This window comes from Hipposideros armiger, unplaced genomic scaffold (assembly GCF_001890085.2).
Source record: "Hipposideros armiger isolate ML-2016 unplaced genomic scaffold, ASM189008v1 scaffold_543, whole genome shotgun sequence".
Lineage (NCBI taxonomy): Eukaryota > Metazoa > Chordata > Mammalia > Chiroptera > Hipposideridae > Hipposideros > Hipposideros armiger.
In genome coordinates this window covers 1,139,479-1,160,822 of record NW_017731893.1, presented here as the reverse complement: position 1 = coordinate 1,160,822, position 21,344 = coordinate 1,139,479, and the positions used below count along the sequence as shown (strand labels likewise).

The 21,344-nt window shown below is 33.6% G+C and overlaps 1 protein-coding gene across 1 annotated transcript in view; it reads right to left on the bottom strand.

Moving 5' to 3' along the window:
- Positions 1 to 354: 354 nt before the first annotated feature.
- LOC109396776 (sperm-associated antigen 16 protein-like) overlaps positions 355 to 21,344 on the bottom strand; it is a 93,140-nt gene continuing 72,150 nt past the window's right edge. Inside the window, exon 6 of the mRNA XM_019668906.1 lies at positions 355 to 744. Within this exon, the coding sequence (XP_019524451.1) occupies positions 616 to 744 (129 nt within the window). The 3' untranslated portion in view covers positions 355 to 615. The remainder of the gene's footprint in view (positions 745 to 21,344) is intronic.

Sequence of the window (21,344 nt, the reverse complement as noted above, 5' to 3'; positions counted from 1 at the left end):
AAATTTTAATGTGCCACAGACCTAGATGATAGAATGTATATTTACAGATTCTCCACAGAAATATATTTCTCAAAAAGTCTGAATAATGGTATGAATTGTACAAGATTTAAAATGTTTTTTTGTGAACATAAATATGCAGATTCATAAAATAATGTTTTTTTTAATAAATACCTAGTAACTTTTGTTAAACTGATATGGTTATGGTTCACAAAACTGTGGTCCTCAAAACAAATAAAACTAATGATTTGTTAATGAGAAAAAATATACATATTGGCAAAATTATAAGTAAAATAAACAAATGAAATGCATAGTTGCTGAGAGTCTACATTTAAAATAATTCCTACAAACCTCTCTAAAAACGATGGGTGCTTTATTTTAAGCCAGAACTGCAAGCTCTACAATAAGCACAATAGAACACTTTGTACCGCCACTGACTGCCTAGACCAATTAGTTTTAAGATTCTTGCAGCAGCTATGAGCAGATTCTTTCTCTGTTACGATAGGCAATTTGGAAACAGGCTAAGAGCAAACCACTTCGACCATGAATGGCAGTAAGAGCACCACAATTTTGACATGACAATAAAATCTCACAGTCGTTAATAAAACATCAAGAATCCTACCAGCTCACTGGAAGGCTATGAAGTCGAAATATGTTATTCAGCTTGTAGTCAAATTTTGCTGGATTATTTTCTTTATGTAAGTACAGGTTTGGAAGTCGTTGCATATCTGTAGGAAATTTTGAATCCTAGAAAAAAGAAAGCAAGAGCTGTGTGTAAAAAAGCCATATCACTGTACACATTGATATTGTCTTATTTAATATTAAATCACAATATAAACATTACTATTATGTTCCCTCAGGACTGAAGTCCTTCATTTCCTAGTTTATTTTTTAGGAAATATGCAAAAAAATATAAATTTTTAAATAAGGCATGTGTCTATTTGCATAAGTCTAAACTGCAGGCTACATGAAAAATTATTTGAAGAAAACATTCCCTTATTGAATTACAGTGAAGCACAACACAGTGTTGTTGTCTTATATTATCCAACTGTCCTTCTTCAGTAAGTTTCTATCCCCAACAGTAATGTCAGCAAACCCTGTGATTATTCTTATACTCCATTTGTTCCATACAGATGGTAAACTAAAAACACTTTCATTGGGTAATAAAATAATATTTGCTAATTAATTAGTTATGGCTTTCTTCTTTTAAATCTGAGGACAGAGGGCTAACTTAAAGGTGCTGAAGGTAAAAGATTTCTGTCATAATCATTTTATTATTATTTTTTTTCTTTTCCTGAAAGATTTTTTTTGGGGAATTGGGGAAGGGGAACACTGTGCTTTTCCAGGACCCATTGGCTCCAAGTCAAGTTGTTGTCCTTCAATCTTAGTTGTGGAGGGTGCAGCTCAGCTCCAAGTCCAGTTGCCGCTTTCAATCTAGTTGCAGGAAGTGTGTGTGGGGGGGATACGGGGGCACGCAGCCCACCATCCTATGCAGGAGTTGAACCGGCAACTTTGTTGTTACGAGCACACGCTCTAACCAACTGAGCCACCTGGCCAGCCATGTCAAAATCATTTTAAATCCCCATACATCAGAATCCACATGTGCCATGTGTTGCTCAACTCCTTCCCCTCCAAGCAAATTTTAACTAGAAACCAAAGATCATTTTCAGTCCATGAGAAAGTAATCTCTCTTCAGGGGAAAGAAGACATGCTATAAATAGACACTTAATTAACACTTAATGATGGGTGGATTAATTGTTCAACTCTACAAGGAAAGGAAGTAACCAATCCCCTTATATTTAATGCTTTAAAATTGCCTTTAGAGAGGGAGGCATATCATTCATTGTGCACTCGTTCATTTATTCAAAAAATATTTATAAGTGGTATTTTATCCAAACATTATTCCAGGCATGGGGAATTCACCAATGAACAAAGCGGATAAAATGTCTTGCCTCGTGGAGGCAGCATAGCAATAGATTCTTTAATATATCCTCAGAGCTGGAAAATGATAAAGCCAATTTTCGCAAGTAAAGTATTCTTTTGATTACCAAAGTAATATATATTCATATAGAAATTTCATGTATTTCATAACACTACAAAGAAAAAAATTAAAAGTCATCTTATTCTCACCATCCAGATGTAATTACTAATAACACCGGTTTAATCATGTGTCTGTGTCTTTTTCTCGCTTTTTACAAAATTGAAATAATGCTCTATTATTCACCCTCCAGTTTTAATTTAACATTTTCACATTATTTACTCTGCTTTGAAAGAATGATAAATGCCATGTTTTATTTACCATTCAGTGATTTTTGTTTCTCTATGATTATCAATGCTATGAACAGAGGTTTCTGTCTATACACCTGTACTTCACTAATTCTATCCTTAAAGCACAGTTCTAGAAGTGTAATAAAGAATAATTCAAATAAAATGAATATTGAACAAAAAACATGCTACCTCTTCACAGGATGCTCTTCAGAAATTTATGTGAATTTATACTCCTGCCCATCACACATTATTATGTGCAATTCACATCTTTGTTAACCGTGTACATGGGCATATGCCCCCCACACACTCATATTTAAAATAAGCCATTCAGTCATTATTTGACTAATATTTATTATTGACTATTTCATGACAAGACTAGTTTCAGTTCTTACAAAATATCACTGAACAAAACACAAAATTCCCTTCCTTGTGGAGCTTGCATACTAGCATAGGAATGTCATGGACAATAAAAATAATAAACATGTAAATTGTATCTGTAAGGTCAGGACTCTATGGAAAAATTGTTGCTAATTCATATATAAAACTCATTATATTTACATTCCTTAAATTAATTGATTAGGTTAAACTAGCTTTTTATTTATTTCATTTTGTATTTCATTTTTCTGAACTGCATATTTATGCCTCTACCCCATTTTTCTATTGTGATGGTACTTTATTTTAAAAATATAGCTTGGCTTGGAAATGGAGAGAGGATAAATTATTATGCTGAAAAATGTTGCAAGGTGGATTAGAATTCAGTCTTGTATAATTTTTGACTACATGGAAATATCTAGAACTATAAATTTATTATCTGTAGCAATTTCTATAAGCACTATTTAACTAATCATTATAGAAAACTAATATAGTAAGGCAGTTAATAGAACCTAATCAACTGAATCTTTTTAGTAGCTGAGAAGAAACAGGAAAATATAATAATAAATGGACAACTATTTAACAGACAATTTACAACAAAAGCAGCAAAGGCCTATTAAAGGCAAGCCTATCTAAACATAGATGTAATTGCAGAGGCAAAATGTAAGACCCCTTATATCACCAGTTTATATACTGAAACATTCCAGGAGACGATAGTCAATAAATGGGGCAGGCAGGATCAGTGAGGTAAAAATGGTATACATAAATACAAACAATGCATAAAGAACAGAGGAAGTAAAATAAATCTTAAAACAATTCTCTCAAGTTACATAACCATTACAGTTTCTTTTTATTGACAAGGTGCAATTGGAAGGCAAAACAAAGCTCTCAATAATATAGTATATGCGATAATAGGTAAGTGGTTTGCAACTCTGACTACACATCGAAATCACCAGGCAACATTTTAGAAAAAAAATACAATGCCACTGAGTCCTACCCCAGACCAATTAAGTAATAATTTCTCAGGAGGAGGCTCTTACATTAGTAGTGATTTCAATGCTTTCCATGTGACATAAAAGTGAAGGTTGAAAATCCTGGCTTTCCTTAGTGATTCAATTCCACCGCGTACTAGTAAGTGAATTTAGTCAAGCTATTTCACAAACTTTCTAAGCTGTATTTTCCCATCTGTAAATTACAACCAAATCACACCTGATTCATAGGCTGCTGTGAGGATTAAGGGAGATAATCTCTACAGAGCATTCATCACGTGCTTGGCACAAATAAACCCTTAATAAACATTAACTATTTCTACGGATATGTTTATTATTGATGCAATTAGTAGCACATGTTAATTTCAACCAGATAGTAAATTCATTATGTTATTTCATATTCTACTTATTTATTATAAAATACTCTATCTTAATCAAATTCCAGACTTAACATTCTCCTGGGATATTGATTAAAGCAGAGTTTAGTATGATACCACCTGTCAGAATTTCAGTCCCAAATCTAGCTAACTGATGCCTATCTCTATTTGTTCTAGGATCGATAATTAAAGGAGTTATTGCTTCACTATACAGCTGGGATTAAATACAGTCTTATTTCTTATACTCAAAGAAGGAAAAGCCTGATGGGTATCTTTCTCTCCACTTCAATGATACATCAGCTAGGCTACTCCTGCATCTATCCTGATTAGAAAGGCAACTATCTATTCAGGCTCCTTTCCTGAGTCTTTTGGGTACCCAGGTTTCTCTCAGGCCCTATCTCCATGCCATTCAACTTGTGCCTCCTTCTCTGTGTTGTCTGTTGCTTTCCATTGAACTAACATTCATAGGCATTACCCAGGCTAGTTTAGAACCTAAAGTTCAAAATTATTCACTCAGACATTCATTAACACTTGAATGTCTACTCTGTCAAGCATCATGCTAACACCAGACCACAAATATAATTAGAATACATTCCTACCATTCCAAGGACTCACAGTCTCATGAAGGAACACTATAGCATGTTAGCATCATGCTAACACCAGACCACAAATATAATTAGAATACATTCCTACCATTCCAAGGACTCACAGTCTCATGAAGGAACACTATAAATTAAAAAACCACATCAGAGCTGGCCGAGTGGCTCAATTGGTTAAGAGCTCACTCAAGAGTTTGAGCTCTGAGCAACAGCGGTTCGATTCCCGGCCCAAGCTGAGCAGCCGCTGAGCTGCCAATAGGTGGCAGGATGGCTCAGCTTAAAAAAAAACCTCCAAACTCCCCCCCCCCAAAAAAAACACATCAATCAGAAAAGCTGAAGTAGAAATATGTGGAAAATATTAAGTTAAAAAAATAAGCAAAAAAAGCATTGGAATGAAGTAGATAAAATCATTAATTTTCTAACATGCAGAGTTTTATCCAATATGCAGAATATTGGATATTAAAGTCAATTTAATAGTGCATCACTATATTGAATTTAAAAAAAAAAAACTATAGTCCTATTCTTGTATACTACATTAAATAGAATCAGGTATATGCAGGGCTGATATAACCCTAGTGCACCAGTATGCTCTTGTTGGTTGTTAAAAATACCAAAATATACTCATACTACTTGGAAAACAGCTGAATACATCCTCTATGCTCCTCTCACCCACACTGCCTCTAGTCCTTTCTCTGGGGAAACACCCCATGACCCTGACTTATTAACCATTGTGCCCTAATTAAGGTAATCTGTGGCACACCTGGGCCTCTATAAACTTTCTCCCACCATATGTCCAGCATATACTCTGATTACATCCATCATATATTCTGATTGGTCAGTGCCCATGCTATAAGGCTTGTTAAATATTCTGAATATCATTCAATTTATATGTACATACAGGGAATTGTCTCTACGATATGTTATTAACTTTAAAAAAATTACAGAAAAGCATATGAACAAAGTTATTCAAATTTTATAAAATAAAAAGGACCTACATAGGTAAATACATATATATGTGTGTATATGCATATATATGTTTATGTATGTATGTATGGAACATTTTTAGAAAGAGAGAAAAAATCTTAATGGTGGTCACCAATGGATGTAGTAAATGATCAGACCAAAGGGAAAATAATTACTTTTTATATTATACCTTCCTTTACCATTTGAATATTTTTATGTATGTATTAATTTTACTTAAGCTTTCAACTATTCCAATGTATGTAAGGACACTAGCCTTGCACAAGTTAAATGCTGTAAATTTTTAACAAGTATTTTCAAACCATTGTTTAACTAGATATGATATAGCTAAAAACATAGATTTAAGTAACTATTGAAGGGCCGACCGAGTGGCTCAGTTGGTTAAGAGCTCGTTCAAGGTGCGAGCTCTGAGCAACAGGGTCGTCGGTTCGATTTCCGGCCCGAGTTGAGCTGCCGCTGAGCTGCCAACAGGTGGAAGGATGGCTCAGCTAAAATAAATAAATAAATAAATAAATAGAAATAAAACAACTTTTGTAGGTGTAACAGAGACTATTAAGAGTTCTACATTTCAAAGCCTCCCTTGCAGTTAAATTGCATTAAAGTGTCTGGGATCTAAAAACAGCATGTGAGTAGACATGACGTAAGCAAATTCCAATGCTAACCTTTAAACATTCCTACATTGTTTGCCATTTCTCTTCCTCTACCACAATGACTTTAAAGCACTGTCCTGGATGGTGTAGCTAAAGATGGCTGCACATGTCCCTGAGTCACTGAATGGAGGGGAGTCACACATGGAGTCACTGTAAATGCACTTGGGATGTGGGGGCTTATCTTGTGCAGCAGCTAACATTGTTTATATTGTTAAACACAGCTGGGAAATAGTGATGATTTAATCATTGACTATTTATATTAATTTTTTAAAATATAAGCTTAAAAGATGACTGTTTTAAGATATACACTGCATTAAACAAACACCACATTAGAACAAACTTTAATGTGCTTTTTCTCTCCTTTTTTAAATCCCCATGTGAAGAGAAAATTACTAGAAATGAAAAACTTTTGTTCAGGCTTCTGTGCCCTCATTATTTCATTCATCACTCACGTAGTACATTACCTGCTGACAAACTTCATGCATCACTACCTAGGAATGACAGAAAGCTGACATTATCAGCAAGACTTGATTGAGCTAATTGACATTCCCAGTCTAAGTATGAAAATGAAAGTGAGTCAGGGAAAATCTTCCGCGCTTAGTTATGTATTTGTTCAATTTCTTGACCTTTATGTTTGTTTTCATTACTGTAGCCTTAAATTGTAGGGAGAAGGATTATACTTGCAAAATGTTTGTGTTTGTATTTAAGCATTTTTTATCTAATATCCCTGAAGTATCTAATTATTCTTTAAAGATTCCACTTTATATGATTTTATCAAGCAAAATAATTTTAGTGCATTTTACAGCTATTGCTGAGTCATTTTTATCATAGGTGGGATATAAAACTGAAAGCAACAAATGAACAAGACAAACAAACAAACAAAATCTCAGTATGATTTTTAATGTATGTTTTTGTCTCGGTGAGATCCCCATGTTGTTGGCTTCCTTTGAGGTGTTAATCTACATTTTTGATGATTGAAGTCTCCAGAAGACTCAATATGAATTATTCAATAAAAAGTTGTGAAAGCTGGTTTAACTATTTGAGAAGAAAAGGTAGACTATTGCAGTGTATCCTGTTCCCAGATTAATTCCAAATGAATTAGAGTTTCATGTTAAAAAAGAAAAAGAAAAGAAAATCATGAAAGTACCAGAAAGAACATATAAGTAAATATTTATATGATCTTGAAATATGGAAGCCTTTTCAAAGCATAACTTTAAGGAAGAAATTATATAGTAAAATGTTTATATTTGATTACATATTTTTAAACGTAAGAGAAAATAAAAAAAATACAAGAAATGACAAACGAGATGTTATTCATTTGCAAATTGGTAAACTATATTTTTAAATGAGAAAATTGGTGAGAAGCAATGGTAGGAGTACTCTCACACGCTATGAGTTGCTATATAAATTGATATAAAATGTCTACAAAGAAATTTGGCCATATGTACTAAACATATTAAAAAATGACTAAATACCTTTTATCAGTAAGTCTATTTCAAAAAGTATTCAAGAAAACATTCAGATCAATGTGCTAAAACATATATGGAAATATATCTCTGGGCCATTATTTATTATAGTGAAGTAATTAAAACATCCAAATTTCAACAAAAAGGAATTAGTTAATTGATTTACAGAACACCATGCATCCCGGGGCTCGGACTTATTTAGGTATTAATTATATTCACAAACAATATTTATAGACATAGAAAAATGTCTGCATACTATGGAGGATATAAGTGTGATGATATATATATATATATATGCAACTGGAAGAAAGTGTGTCAGAATACTAATAGTAACTAACTCTGCATGCTTCTTATTTTATTTTGTATTCATTTCTGCATTTTCAAACACAGCTGGGTTGTTTATCCTTCAGTTTCTCTAGAAGCCATCCTCTGGTGGCTCCTTAGTCTCCAGGAGCCTAAACAGATGCTAATCAAAATCCAAGCAGGATTCAAAAAGGTCATGGGGTCACTCATAGAGTATCTAGTTATTGCTTATATGCAGGTATTAAAATATAGCTGTTTTCCCCCATGGCTTTAAAACAGGTCAGTTCACTATTGTTAGAAAGTGGTTATAACATATTGTAAAATTATGTTTGACACAAAAAAATGTAATCAATTAATTAAAACAACAAAAGTCAATGAACTGGACATTTCCCAGTAAGGGACATAATCTACTTAGGTTTGTAAAGTTAGGCAATTCTCCACCAGCAGTTTTATTTGAAAATAAATTTTTTTCTAAGACTTTAGTAATCATTCTCACAAAGCCGTATGTAAACTAAAATTGACAGATATAGAAATTTCAATGACTTTTGGATTATATATCTCTCACTATGATTTTCACTTAAAAATAAACAATTGGGTGGTCTCTATGAAGCAGAAACCAAGAATAATTATTGCAAAGGTTAAATTTGCCTGAAGATATATCTGACCAGCTAGAAATTGCTGAATTTATGACTTGTCTAATTGCACTCACTGCCTAATATATTCTCTAGTTGGCGTGCTTCCAAAATGAAGCGTATGCATGCATTTTTGTAATTGAAATTGCAACACATCCCAGCTATCTTATCCTGAGTTTTATGCTGTTAAATTAATAATCATAATTTAATAAAAAATTAAGCCATCCAATTTTTCATTTTGATGAAGCTTGTTATGCAATAATGCAAATATTCTAAAAGTACCAATTATGTATTGCATGTAAAATAATACTATACAATAAATGATTATAACTTTTGTTTAAAACTGTTATAATCACATAAAAGTGCTGCAAACTCAAAACATTCAAAAGGAGGGCAAATGAAATAGGGAGACATGCAGCACAGAGCACATGAAGGTTCAGAGCAGCGCACCATAGTGAAGAAACAAAGAGGCCATCTGTGTGAACGTCAAGCACTGAAGCAGAGCTAGACAATGCTCTGTGCAAAAGTTAATAAATGGGGCAAGTTTTGGAACCGGTGGCCTTGTCAACAGATTTATTAATCAGATATTCTTACTTTCACCTATTTGAATTATGGCATTACTCAGAAAATGTGAAGGATTTTCTGATGAGTTTTGTGGATAGAAAATATGAATAATTATTGATATCTCTCCTCACTGCTTCTATTCCTCAAAAAATATATAAAAATATGTTATAGCAAGGTTAAGTTATTTGCATTAGTGGCTAAGGGGGCATGCCCAACACTTCTGCCCCAACTGATTGGCATCCGTTTGCTTTACATGTCCAGATATAAATGCAAGCCTATGTCTCCAGGACTATCCTCTTAGATAACTGAGGTTTCACTGGCTGTGGATATTCACGATGATCATCTGCACACAGCTTGGTGACTTAAACATTATGAAGCTCCACAATGAAATAACTTTCTAACTTCTACTTTGAGTTACTCAAGGTCCTTGCTATTACTTTGATCTTCTGCAATACTTACCTTCTTTTTGTTAATGCATCCTTCAGTGATGCTTCTTATCTTTGAATTTTAAATAAGGATGCACTTGTGACTATGTAGCTAGAGCAGGGTCACACATTCAAAAGCTAGGCATCAGGAAGATAATTCAAGTGAATTAATTAGCTGGACATTGAAAGACTCACATTTGAAACATTTACTACATAGATCAATTCTTCACTTCATAGATACATACAAATAAGTTCAGTCCCTTTTTTAGTAAACAACTAACTTTTTGCTCTTTCTTGATCCCATGTCCCCCCTTTTGATAAAGACATGAGTATAATATATAATTAACTCTTCCTCTTAACTCTGCTGTAAGGAAAACAAAAGTGAAGATTAATTCTAATGCATATACGTTTCAGTATATAAGTCTCATATAAGTGTCAAACAGTTGGGGTGGTGATGACTGGAGAGGCTGAGGAATCCACATATGTCTTGCTAGATGATATGCTAGGTGCCTGGGAATACAGGGAAATGGGAGATATTCCCTGACCTCAAGAGTTTACAGGTGACTAAAGAGAGACTGTTCCTAGTGAATTAAGATCCTTGGGAGTAGCGATTAGGGAGTGAGTGAATACTTTTGTAAAGACTAGCTACCATCACTTTCATGTTCACAAGCTCCCAAAACAAGTCAAGCCAAGTTGTTACAATGTTTCCATTGATGAAAACAGTCCTCATTATTATAACATTATAAAATTTACCAACTCCTTTCATATATATTGTTGCATTGATATGCCTAGTGTTTTATTTTGTCAACATTATTACTATTATTATTTTTTTTCCACATGGCTAGACTTAAGATAGCAAAATAGCTCAAATGTTTTGCTTATTAGAGTCAGAGTGGCTTGATATAAACTAATTATAAAATAAAAATGTACTTGTTTGTTTTTCTTTAACCTTTATAAGACTTCTGATACTTAACTCCACTGAACAATTTATCTGCCCCAAATACAATCAGGGTTTTGGTTTGTATCCAACTTCTAAGGCCTAGAGTAGGATGCCACGCAATATCTAAGAATTGTGCTGAGGTTCTTTTAAGGCTATAGGTGTCAATTAGAAATGACTGAATCCAATCTGTCTAGCTAAAATTAATTCCATATCTATACTACCTGCACAGTTATATGTACTTTGTTTGCTGTAAAATATTGCCTCTAACTGTAGGAATTCTACACCCCAGCCCAAAAGTCTATCAGTTCTTTAGACGTGGCCTTGAATAGCATGGGGTAAGATAAGTCAATCTCTTTAAATTTATACAACAGAATGCCTTTGCCTCTTACTAATTTGCAGATCTCACTATTGACACTGTGTGTTAATAAGAATAAAGCATTTAATATTTTTTGACAAAATCTAATTTATGACAAGATGATCTAATGGTAGCCATCAATTTATCTGGCCTTTCTAGATATTGTCACTGAATATAATGTAGCCATCAGGAGGCCCCATATATAGGCCTAACTTAAACATGGATCTTCTCCGCAGTCTATAACCACCCTTTTTTTTTTTTTTCATTCCACATCCAATCCCGTAGCATTTTGGTCCATGTCTGAGGATTACCCCAAATAATATATTGGCTTTGTCTGACTCTACTTAGATATTCCTTAGGTGCCTCACCGTTTCATGCTAAACATTTTTCTAATCTTTCACCCAGATCAGTTTCACTTTTTGAATTCATGATCTTGATTAACGGCACTACTTTTCACTTGCAAGCCCGAAATCTGGCACCATTCTAATATTTGTCAAACCCCATTGTTTAAACTCCTTTTCCCCCTCTGCATTTACTTGCTCCTTTCTTAGTATAGGTCTCCCATCATTTTCCACAGAGGTTGTACAGCCTCCAACATGTCTCCCTGCTTAAGGAATCCCCCACACAATATGACATTCCTAAAAGGCATACATAATCATATATTATTCCCCTATGTATTACCATCAAATGAGTCCCTATTGTCCACAGGGGAAAGTTTCAACTCCTATGATATAAGGCCATCCATGGGGATGACCCCAGCCTGTCTCTCTAATGTCATCTTCTACTGCTTCCCTAAATATACAGCCATGTCACATTATCTCTTTCTTTGAGCCACCCATTATTAATGAAAACTGTACGTATTACCAAATATTGCATTTGTGTCATTGTATAGTCCTTCCATTCAACTATGAGCTACGAGAAGACAAGTACAGCATACTGTGTATGTTTGTCTCTCTAGCATGGTACCTTATCATAACAGGCACTCTATAAATGCCTAGTTAGTAAACAAATAGCCTTAAAAAGTCAATGTATTGTTCATATTTCATTCACAGAACAGAGTCAATATATTCCTTGGAGGTAGAAATGGTATAAAAATGACTGTAATTTATACTGGTGTGCATGGGCTTACCTAGGAATTTTATTTCCCTAATTCAATCACTGGGTGGTAAATCCTATATGACACTGGCTAGAAGCATTATTCATTTTTGCACTACAGAATGATAATGAGTGTTAAAGATTTAGTGACTCAAAAATGCATTTACTGATTTATAATGACTAACAGTAACACCATGTAAATATGATTTTTTAAGCCATTAAACATTTATATTTTAGTAAAACCTTCCAGAGATTCTGATTAAACTTCTACCTTTGACTCGTAGCCATGCACACATATGCCAAATTTACTACGTGTTCATAACAAAATCAAAGATTAGGCAGCAATAAATCAAGATAATCTGTGTTTCCATGATTTCAAACATTTGTCTCCTGGTCAAAATTAGCTTAATCACTTTGCCAAAGGTGGCTTCGTTCCTGTTTGAGTGTCCCTGCAAAGTCAGCAGGTGCATACATGCACATTTATCTATAGCCAGACAATTTTCAACAGAGGGAGCTAACTAGGAAGAAGCAGGGTCCCTGACATGGATTGATCATGACACAAAACTTAGGCATGTTCTAGGGATACAGACCAATTAATTTCAAGCTCAAGGGAATCAGAGTCTTGTAGATAGAAAATGGCTTTTGAATAAGATGGAAGCAAATAATATGCATTTATCTAAAGAGGAATTTGGACTCAGAGAAAATCAAAACCTGGTACTGCCAGTATTTTTAGAGACAGGTGGACTATGTGAATGACAAACCCAAATGCAAGTGAAAACAAATACTAGAGGGTATAAGCAGGTAAGGCTAGATAGGCTGGAAAGGTGAATGGCAAAAAGCTAGGAAGGAACATGAAGACCAGTTAAAACAACTGGACTTTTAAAGGCAATGGAGACACTGAAATTTCTGGGCAAAAATATGATTAAAAAAATGTATCATATATTTCAACAAATATATACTATTTTAAATTATTCAATGGGTGATACACCCTACGTATAAATAAAAATAAGTTTGTAAATATTTCTCCTTAAAGCAGAAGAGAATTTCAGTAATGATGAATGAGATCATGTGGAACAACCCTCCAGTTGAAAACGACTGGAAAATATGATCAAAATACTTGTTTTTAAATGTGTTTGAAATCATCAGAGAGCTTAACAATGTAGTGAAGAATAACGGGGTCAAATCCAAGAGAAGAAAGGCACACAAGGAGGTGAGCCCTAATTTGGAGTTCATTTTCTCATTAAGTTGTGGCTGTTGTCAGACAATTCTGATGCAGGAGGCTAAGAAATTGAAACAAAAAGGCCTAAAATTGGAGTGAAGAGCCCTGCCAAAGGATGGATTCTAGTAAACACTCCAGGCTCTGGATTGAGCATCTGAGAAATAAGAGTGAGCTACAAATAGACTTGACCTTCCAAAGACAAAGCTGAAGACCCTATCACCTAATCACTAATTGGAATAAGGTGATATGCAATGGACGGTGCTTCTAGCAAGCTGCCTTCAGACTGTCAGCATAAACTCCTTTTGGAAGGAGATAATATCACTCTTGGGACTCAAATTAGACTTCTACTTTTTAAAGTAACATTGGTACTCAAAAAACAAAAACAAAACAAATAAACAAAAATAAGCACATGAAACTCATGACAATGTGACCAAGAGAAATGATGAACATTAGAAACTTACCCACAGGGGAGGCAGATGATGAAGCAATCAGTCACAGATGTTAATTTGTTAACTGGAAGACTGATCCAAAGGAAACAACCTGGCTGACATAGGAAATGGTTAATATATAAAAGAGAATATAAGACATAGGGAATAAAATGGGGGTAAAATCTACAAAAATATAAATTGGAGTCCAGATACAAACAGAGAAAAAATGATGAAGCAGCAATATTTAAGGAGGTAATGAATGAAAATTTTCCAAACTGATAAATAAATCAAGCCACAAATTTTAAAAGTATGACAAACCATACTCAGTGTAAAGACAAAGAAAAAGAGCCAAGAAGAGAGGGCAATGTGGCCTTTGGTAGATGAATAGTGAAAAGGAAAAAAATGCAAGATAAAAAATTTAGGATCCTATAACACAAAGAGAACCAAAACATCAGAAGACACATAACCCCACCCACAATCAGAAAAAAAAAAAAAAGTTCCACTAAAGAAACCGGCTTTCATAGATAAAAAAGGGGCATTAGTGAATTAGAAATTTTGGAAACAACCACAAATTAACAAAAATGAACAGTACAAAAAGATCAATACAGGGTCATTATAAAAAAACAGAAAAAAAAAGATTAATCACATCTGTACTCATGAAAATTCCACCACAAAAACAGCTAGGAAACAGAAGAAAACTATATAATACAACTCAAAATTCAACTAAATACAGTCAAAGAAGAACTTGAGGGAAAAGCATCTTGAATTGAAAATTCAAAAGTTAAAAGCATAAATGGACAAAAAACAGGAAGCAATAAAAAGAGTTGACTAAACTAGAGAAAGAAATTGAAGAAAAACCAAATTATCTCAGAAATAAAAAATAAATTACAAGAGGGAAACTAGGCTTAAATTAAAATATATTAAGGAGCACTGAAGAAAGGTAAAGAAACAACCAAGAGAATGAAAATGAGAGAAAGTACAGCTGACTCTTAAACAACTCGGGGACTAGGGGTGCCAACCACCCTCCCCAGTTCGAAATCCACCTATAACTTTTGACTCCCCCAGTACTGAACTAATAATCTACTGTTTATTTACCAATAGCATACATAAACAGTAGATTAACAGTTTGTATGTTATATGTATTATATACAGTATTCTTACAATAAAAGAGAGAAAAGAAAATGTTATTAAGAAAACTACGAGGAAAAGAAAATACACTCATGGTATTCACTGAAAAATATGTGCATATATAATCAATCCCCACAGATCAAACCTGTTGTTCAAGGGTCAACTGTAGTACAAATTTTCAAAGAAAGGGAGAGAAATGGAAGACAGTTATAGAAAGAATAACATTTGCATAATAGTCTCTAGAGAAGTAAAATAAAACAATGTAACAGAAATAATATTTAAAACTAAAATTTAAAACAACTTTCCATAAATTTAACAAAGGTTTGCAGCTACATATTAAAAGGAGATCATATTAAATGAGAACTGGGAAATATTAACCCAGAGTACCAACTCGGAGCCATATCCTCGTAAAAGTATTAGACTTCTAAAAAATATCTTCACGGTTGGTTCCCAGGCAAAAGATCAAATAACTTACAAAGGAAAACAAAAAGTACATAGTGTTGCCCTTTAAAAAAAAAATAAAGGTATCAATGAAGCAGCATGTTAAAAAATAAGTTCAATAAAAGTGAGAATGAACCAAGAATTTAAAATGCAGCCAAATTGTCCTCCAAATATCAGAGCCTTAGAAAAACAATTTTAAACATAGAGAATAATTTAGGGAATTCTGTACCAATATGCTCTGAGGATTCTATCCAAGCTTCATTCATCCAACAGTTATTGGAAATGCTTTAGCAAAAGGGCTGAAGATGAACATGTTTTTATATATATATATATATATATATATTTCACACATTTCACATTTCACACAACACACATTTCAATAAATACAAAAATATACATATATATATATACACATATACATATACATACATATACACTGTAATTATAAACCTAAGACCAAAATAAAAGTAGGAGAAGAGAGGATCATTGATGTATAAATGGAATACGTAAGGACAAAGTAGAAATGAAGCAACCAAAAAATGGAGGTAGGGGAAAGAAAGAAGATAATGGAATAAGCACATTGACTATTGAAGGGGTCAGAGGTTCCCCAAATTTCTCAGCTCATTGCTCCCTTAGGGCTTCAATAATTTTTCCAGGCCGCCCTAGGCCAAAAGAAATACCTTACAGGTTGTTGATTAAGCAGTTAGGTCCAAACAACCTAATATGTATTTATGTCTGAACCAAATAATAGTAGATTTGAAAAAAATACACATAGACTGAAATAAAAATATTTTTTATTTCATTCTTAATCAATAACGATTACTTATTAATTACATTATGGGTCTTCTAAACAGAGCACCACTTCTCAAACCTCAAATCACATTGGACCCTACCACCCTCAATTCCAGTTCCTCACTGATTTTCACACAGTATTTGCTTTTTCTCAGAGTCCATATTCATAAAGATATAACATCATTGAAGCCACTGCAACATGATCTGCGGATGAACTAATCTAGGATAGCAGTTTGTGCAGTGTCCAAGAGATGTCACTATGTTTTCCTTGAAAATTTAAAATATCCTGCACAGTCCCTGTGACATTACTGTGACGCCCCAGAGCATGGATGGCACTCAGCTTGGGAACCATGAGAACAGAAAGTACGAAAAGTTAAAGGACATAGTTAAAGAATAAAAGAGAAAGATAATAAAAGGTTAAAAAAGAAAACAGGAGAATACTGTATTTGAAAAGTTTTATTGAAAGGTAACTACCAGAACAAAATTACAAACTTTCTAAAAACTAAAGAATATTTTTTCATGAAAGAGAAAAATACACATCTCCTAGAGAAGAAAGTATAGCAAGTATAACATAATATGCATGATTATATCATACCATTACAGAATTGAGACCAAACAAAACACACATTTCAATAAATACAAATGGGCCTTACTCTCATATTAAAAACCTTTTTTTTTTTGCAATCTGGATCACAAGCAAGATGCAATTATAAGCTATATGCAGTTAACACATCTAAAACAAAGTGATTTAGGAAAACTAAAAATAAAGAGATGGATTAAAATGTAATAGGCAAATGAAAAAGTAAGAAAGGAGAAACTATGATGCTGATATCAAAGTAAAAATTGAAGAAAAAGAATTAAATGTGACAAAGAAAGGAACATTTTAATGCTAAAAGCCACAATCCACAACAAAGATATAACAGTTATTTAATATCTAAGCACTTTTTTTAGCAACTACTTTTATGAAGCAAAATTGTAGAAGGTACAAGGAGATATAGATAGAACCAAAAAATATATTTAATGCTCATAGCAGCATTATGTTTAATAGCCCCAAACAGAAAATAACTTAAAATGTCCATTAACAGTGGGGTAGAAAAATAAATTCTAGTATAGTCACATAATATTAAACTGCAACAGAATGAACATACTGCAATTGCATACAACATGGAGGAATCTCACAAACATATTTTCAAGAGAGCCGGACACGAGGCATACATACTAAACGCATTTATACACATTTCAAACACAGGCAAACGTGACTATGTGTTTGATAGCATGATAGTTGTTAGTTCTTAGGGAAGAGGGAAAGGATGGAAACGAATAGGGGCCACAAGGTATTAGGTATAACTTTGTGTTCTATTCTGAATGCATGTTATTCTTCGATTTTTAAAAGGATGTTTAGAAAAGTGTCCAGTAACAGTGAGGACTGAAACTCAGGATGGATGGCTCTTAAGTCCGAGGCACTTTGAGCTACATCTGACTGGAAGTTTTAGAATGGCTAAGTTAGTTCTCAGACATCTCAGTTTATCAGCACACAGGAATTAAAAAATATATAAAGAATATAGGGAATAAAAGGCATATCTACCTTTTGAAAATGGGAGAGAGGATAACTAAGTGGAAGGTGAGCTGCTTCCAAAGACCAAGTCTAAAGTTATGTGTCTAAGATGACGTAGTTAGCAAGTAATACTGGGATTTGAAGAGAGCCTGGATACACATCTTAAAGATTGCCAGCTCTGGCCCTAAATACATATCGTATGACCTTGTTACTTGGTAGAACATTTTAGAATAGATAATTTGATGCAGTCAAGTGAGTTCAGATTTGTTTTCCGTCCTGAACAATTGGTGCAAAGTGATACAACTGAGCTCCGTATGAATGAAAAATGCCCAAATAACTAAATGAAAAAAATCATTATCCTTCAGGACATTTTATCCCATCGCCTTTCTATATCAGGGTTTTATTACTTGTGTGATTTAACTACATAATAAGAGACAAGGGTTTTTATTCTCCATTCAGTACTATTTCCCTCAAAAGTGCTATCTAGAAAATAAGATGTACTACTTCTTAGGTGAATTTTATATCCAGGAAAAGAAATTAAATTTGCACTGGATATTTTAATGATAGCCATTTGCCAGAACAATTTTCCTAAACAATCATTATAAAGCAGACAAGATATTCAGTGTTAACAACTAGAGTTTGAGATACTAAGCAATATATCCCTAAAATTTAATACAGCAATTATCTCCGGAGAGTACTGCGAACGTCGTCCTTGCTTTCATTGCTTTGGGGACATAAATCCAAAAATAATCATTTAAAATTCAATCTTTAACTCCATTTATATTAGAAAACAAAATTGGCTATTCATTCAAGGAGTAAAATATCTAAAGAAAGACCCCAATGAGTCTGACCTGTTAAAGCAGCGTGTATATATGCCAGTTCAAACCTTTAAGAGAACAGCTCATAGAAAACATTTATAGAGATGATGGTACTACAAGAGAAGGTTATAATATCTGCCTTCTAGACAGAGAAGCAAAAATATGGATAAAATCATCATCATTATGGAAACTAGTCCTGATACATAATACATATTCTGAGACCAGTATAGATTGAAGAAATATAAACAGTTTGCTAGCTACAGGAAAAAAGAGAGCTGGATTATAACCTCTCAGCAGATATACCAAAATAAATTCCAGATGTATTGAAGATATAAATGTATAATATAAAGCTATAAAAATACTAGAAGAAAACTTTGGTTGCTTTTATAATAGTTGAATGAGGGATAATTTTTACGAAAAATCAAGAAAAAAACAATAAAATAAGAAGAGTGATGAAATGACAAAATAAAATTTAAAAAAGCTTCTTTGGTGAACATTAGCATAAATCAATTTAAATAAATAATAGAAAACAGCTAAAATTATTTGCAATGTACATGGTAGATGAGGGGTTAGTATCCTTATTCAAACATTTATAAATCACATATATAGGAAATAAAGGGCATGTCCAAGTATTTTATTAAATGAGAACTGCAAATGGCCAATAAACATAATAAAATGTTTAATTCATTAATAATCAAATAAATGCTAATTCATAATAGTATTTTCTTTTGTCCTATTGGCAAATATGCTAAATACATATTGGTGAGAATACGGGAAAATGAGCACTTACTCATTTTTTAGATGAAGTATAACTGGTATATCTTTCCCTGAGGCAAATTTTGCAATGAATATAAAAATTTTACATGTATATGCTGCTGAACATAAAAATTCCACTTAGAGGAGGTTATGCTATGGTAATGGAGCAAACGCCATCATTTCTGCCATTCAAGTCCACTTCCTCTTATTCTGGTTTCAGCAGTCAGGCTGAGCCTGAGGAATTATTTGTATATTAGCACGCAGTCTTGGGTGGAGTCATCCAAGGCACTTTGCCTTCCCAGGGATGACCCAGGATAAGCTACCAAAAAAGTAAACATTGAACCAGCTGGCCTAAAGACCAAGAACCACTACAACTTAGTCATCACAAGAATAAAATACTGTGGTTTCTCTCCTTTCTAAGACCTAGAACTTCATATTTTTATTTATCAGAATTTTCTCATTGCCTTCCAATAAAGTGTTACATTTTCACCGAGTTGCCTAAATTTCTGCTGCTTACAACCACAAAATTTCTGTATTAGCGTACAGGAAGCGATAACTGACTAAAGATATATGTGCAAGGATTTGAGTGTGATTATTCATACATATATCAAGGAAAAAGAGAAGAAAGCATAAATATCAAAGATGTATGTTCTAAATAAATTATGGTACACCCAATTAATGGCATGTTAGGCAATTACTAAAAATGACATGGAAAGATGTTCTTATATAATTTGGGGTTTCGTCTATAATAAAGATTTGTCCCTTCTCCTGTACTTATTTATTTAATCATTTATTTAAATGTATTTATATCAGGATTGACTCATCTATTTTATTATACAATACTATGCTGTCTTGTTCAAATTGTTACAACTTTGGTCATTGGTAGCTCCTTCAGGCTAACTCCTATGTCCTCTGTCCTTTCGTATGCCCACATGCTTTTGTCCTTTGCTTTCTGACACTATAAAATATTCCAGGCTCAGCATATATGCTCCCTGCTCCAGCCCTAGCACCAGCCATTTCTCCAGGCAGCCCTGTCTCCTTTAATTGAAGAATGGATACCACCATATTTAACACCACAAAATACCATATCGGCATATGAAATAAAATTTTAGATTTTTAAAATCCATTCATTAATGCACTGAGAAATTGCATAGAATGTTAACAGAACAGTGCATAGAATGTTAACAGAACAGTGCATAGAATGTTAACAGAATAGTACATAGAATGTTGGTATTGCAGTAAAAGTGGAGATAAGGAACCTTTGCAGCGATAAGGTTACATATTAAGCATAAATCCTCCTCCTGGCTGAGTGTATCCCTTAATCCTGACAAACAAACAAACAAACAAACAAACAAACAAAACGCACTAGACAAGCTCCTGACATTGAAGGCCACAAATCTTCCTTATTTTCAAAAACTCTCCAAATAATAAATGCTCCTCCACCCCAAGCCAATGGCAAAGAAATAAATGAAATGCAGCGCTGATATTGTCAGCCTGCCAGAGGTTTGGTTCCTAACTAAGCCCAGAGGCTAGGAGGAGGACAAACTCCTAAACAAGGTGTTTAAAATCCAAGATTCAATAAGGACATCTTTGAAAACGTGTGAGGAGTATGCAATCCCTAGATCGGATCCCATCTCTATGAAACCAAACATGAATGTGCCATGCCTTTGTCACATCATTAGGTGTCAGGAAATTAACATTTTCAAAGCCAAAGATGGGTTATTAAATAAAGAATAAAAGAGTACACTTTAAAATATGTTCTAATATCTAAAAATCTAGCTCCTTCAGTAAATTAGCTATAAAGAGAAGACCAGTGATTTTACTAATTGAAAGTCTTTTAATTATGTATTTTAATATGACTCTCCTACTGCAAAGAGAGCAATTGTGTCCATCTTGTCATATTAGGTCATCAAGTCAGATTTTAAAAATGAGTATGATTAAATGTAGATTGAAATGGTTGGGCTTATAATGAGTAAAACGACATATTCTTACACAGAAATTATCTCATTTCATCTTCTCCTATCCCTACTTATAATAATGATATGGCCTCAATCACATTATGAAGCAGTAAAGTGTGAGGTGAGAACTTCCCTTCTCAGATTCCTGCCCACCCTTTGTTTCCCTCTTCCAAACTCCTTTCTCATGCTGCCCTTCAAAGCATCCACTATCGCATCCTGACTTGGACTTCCTTTCC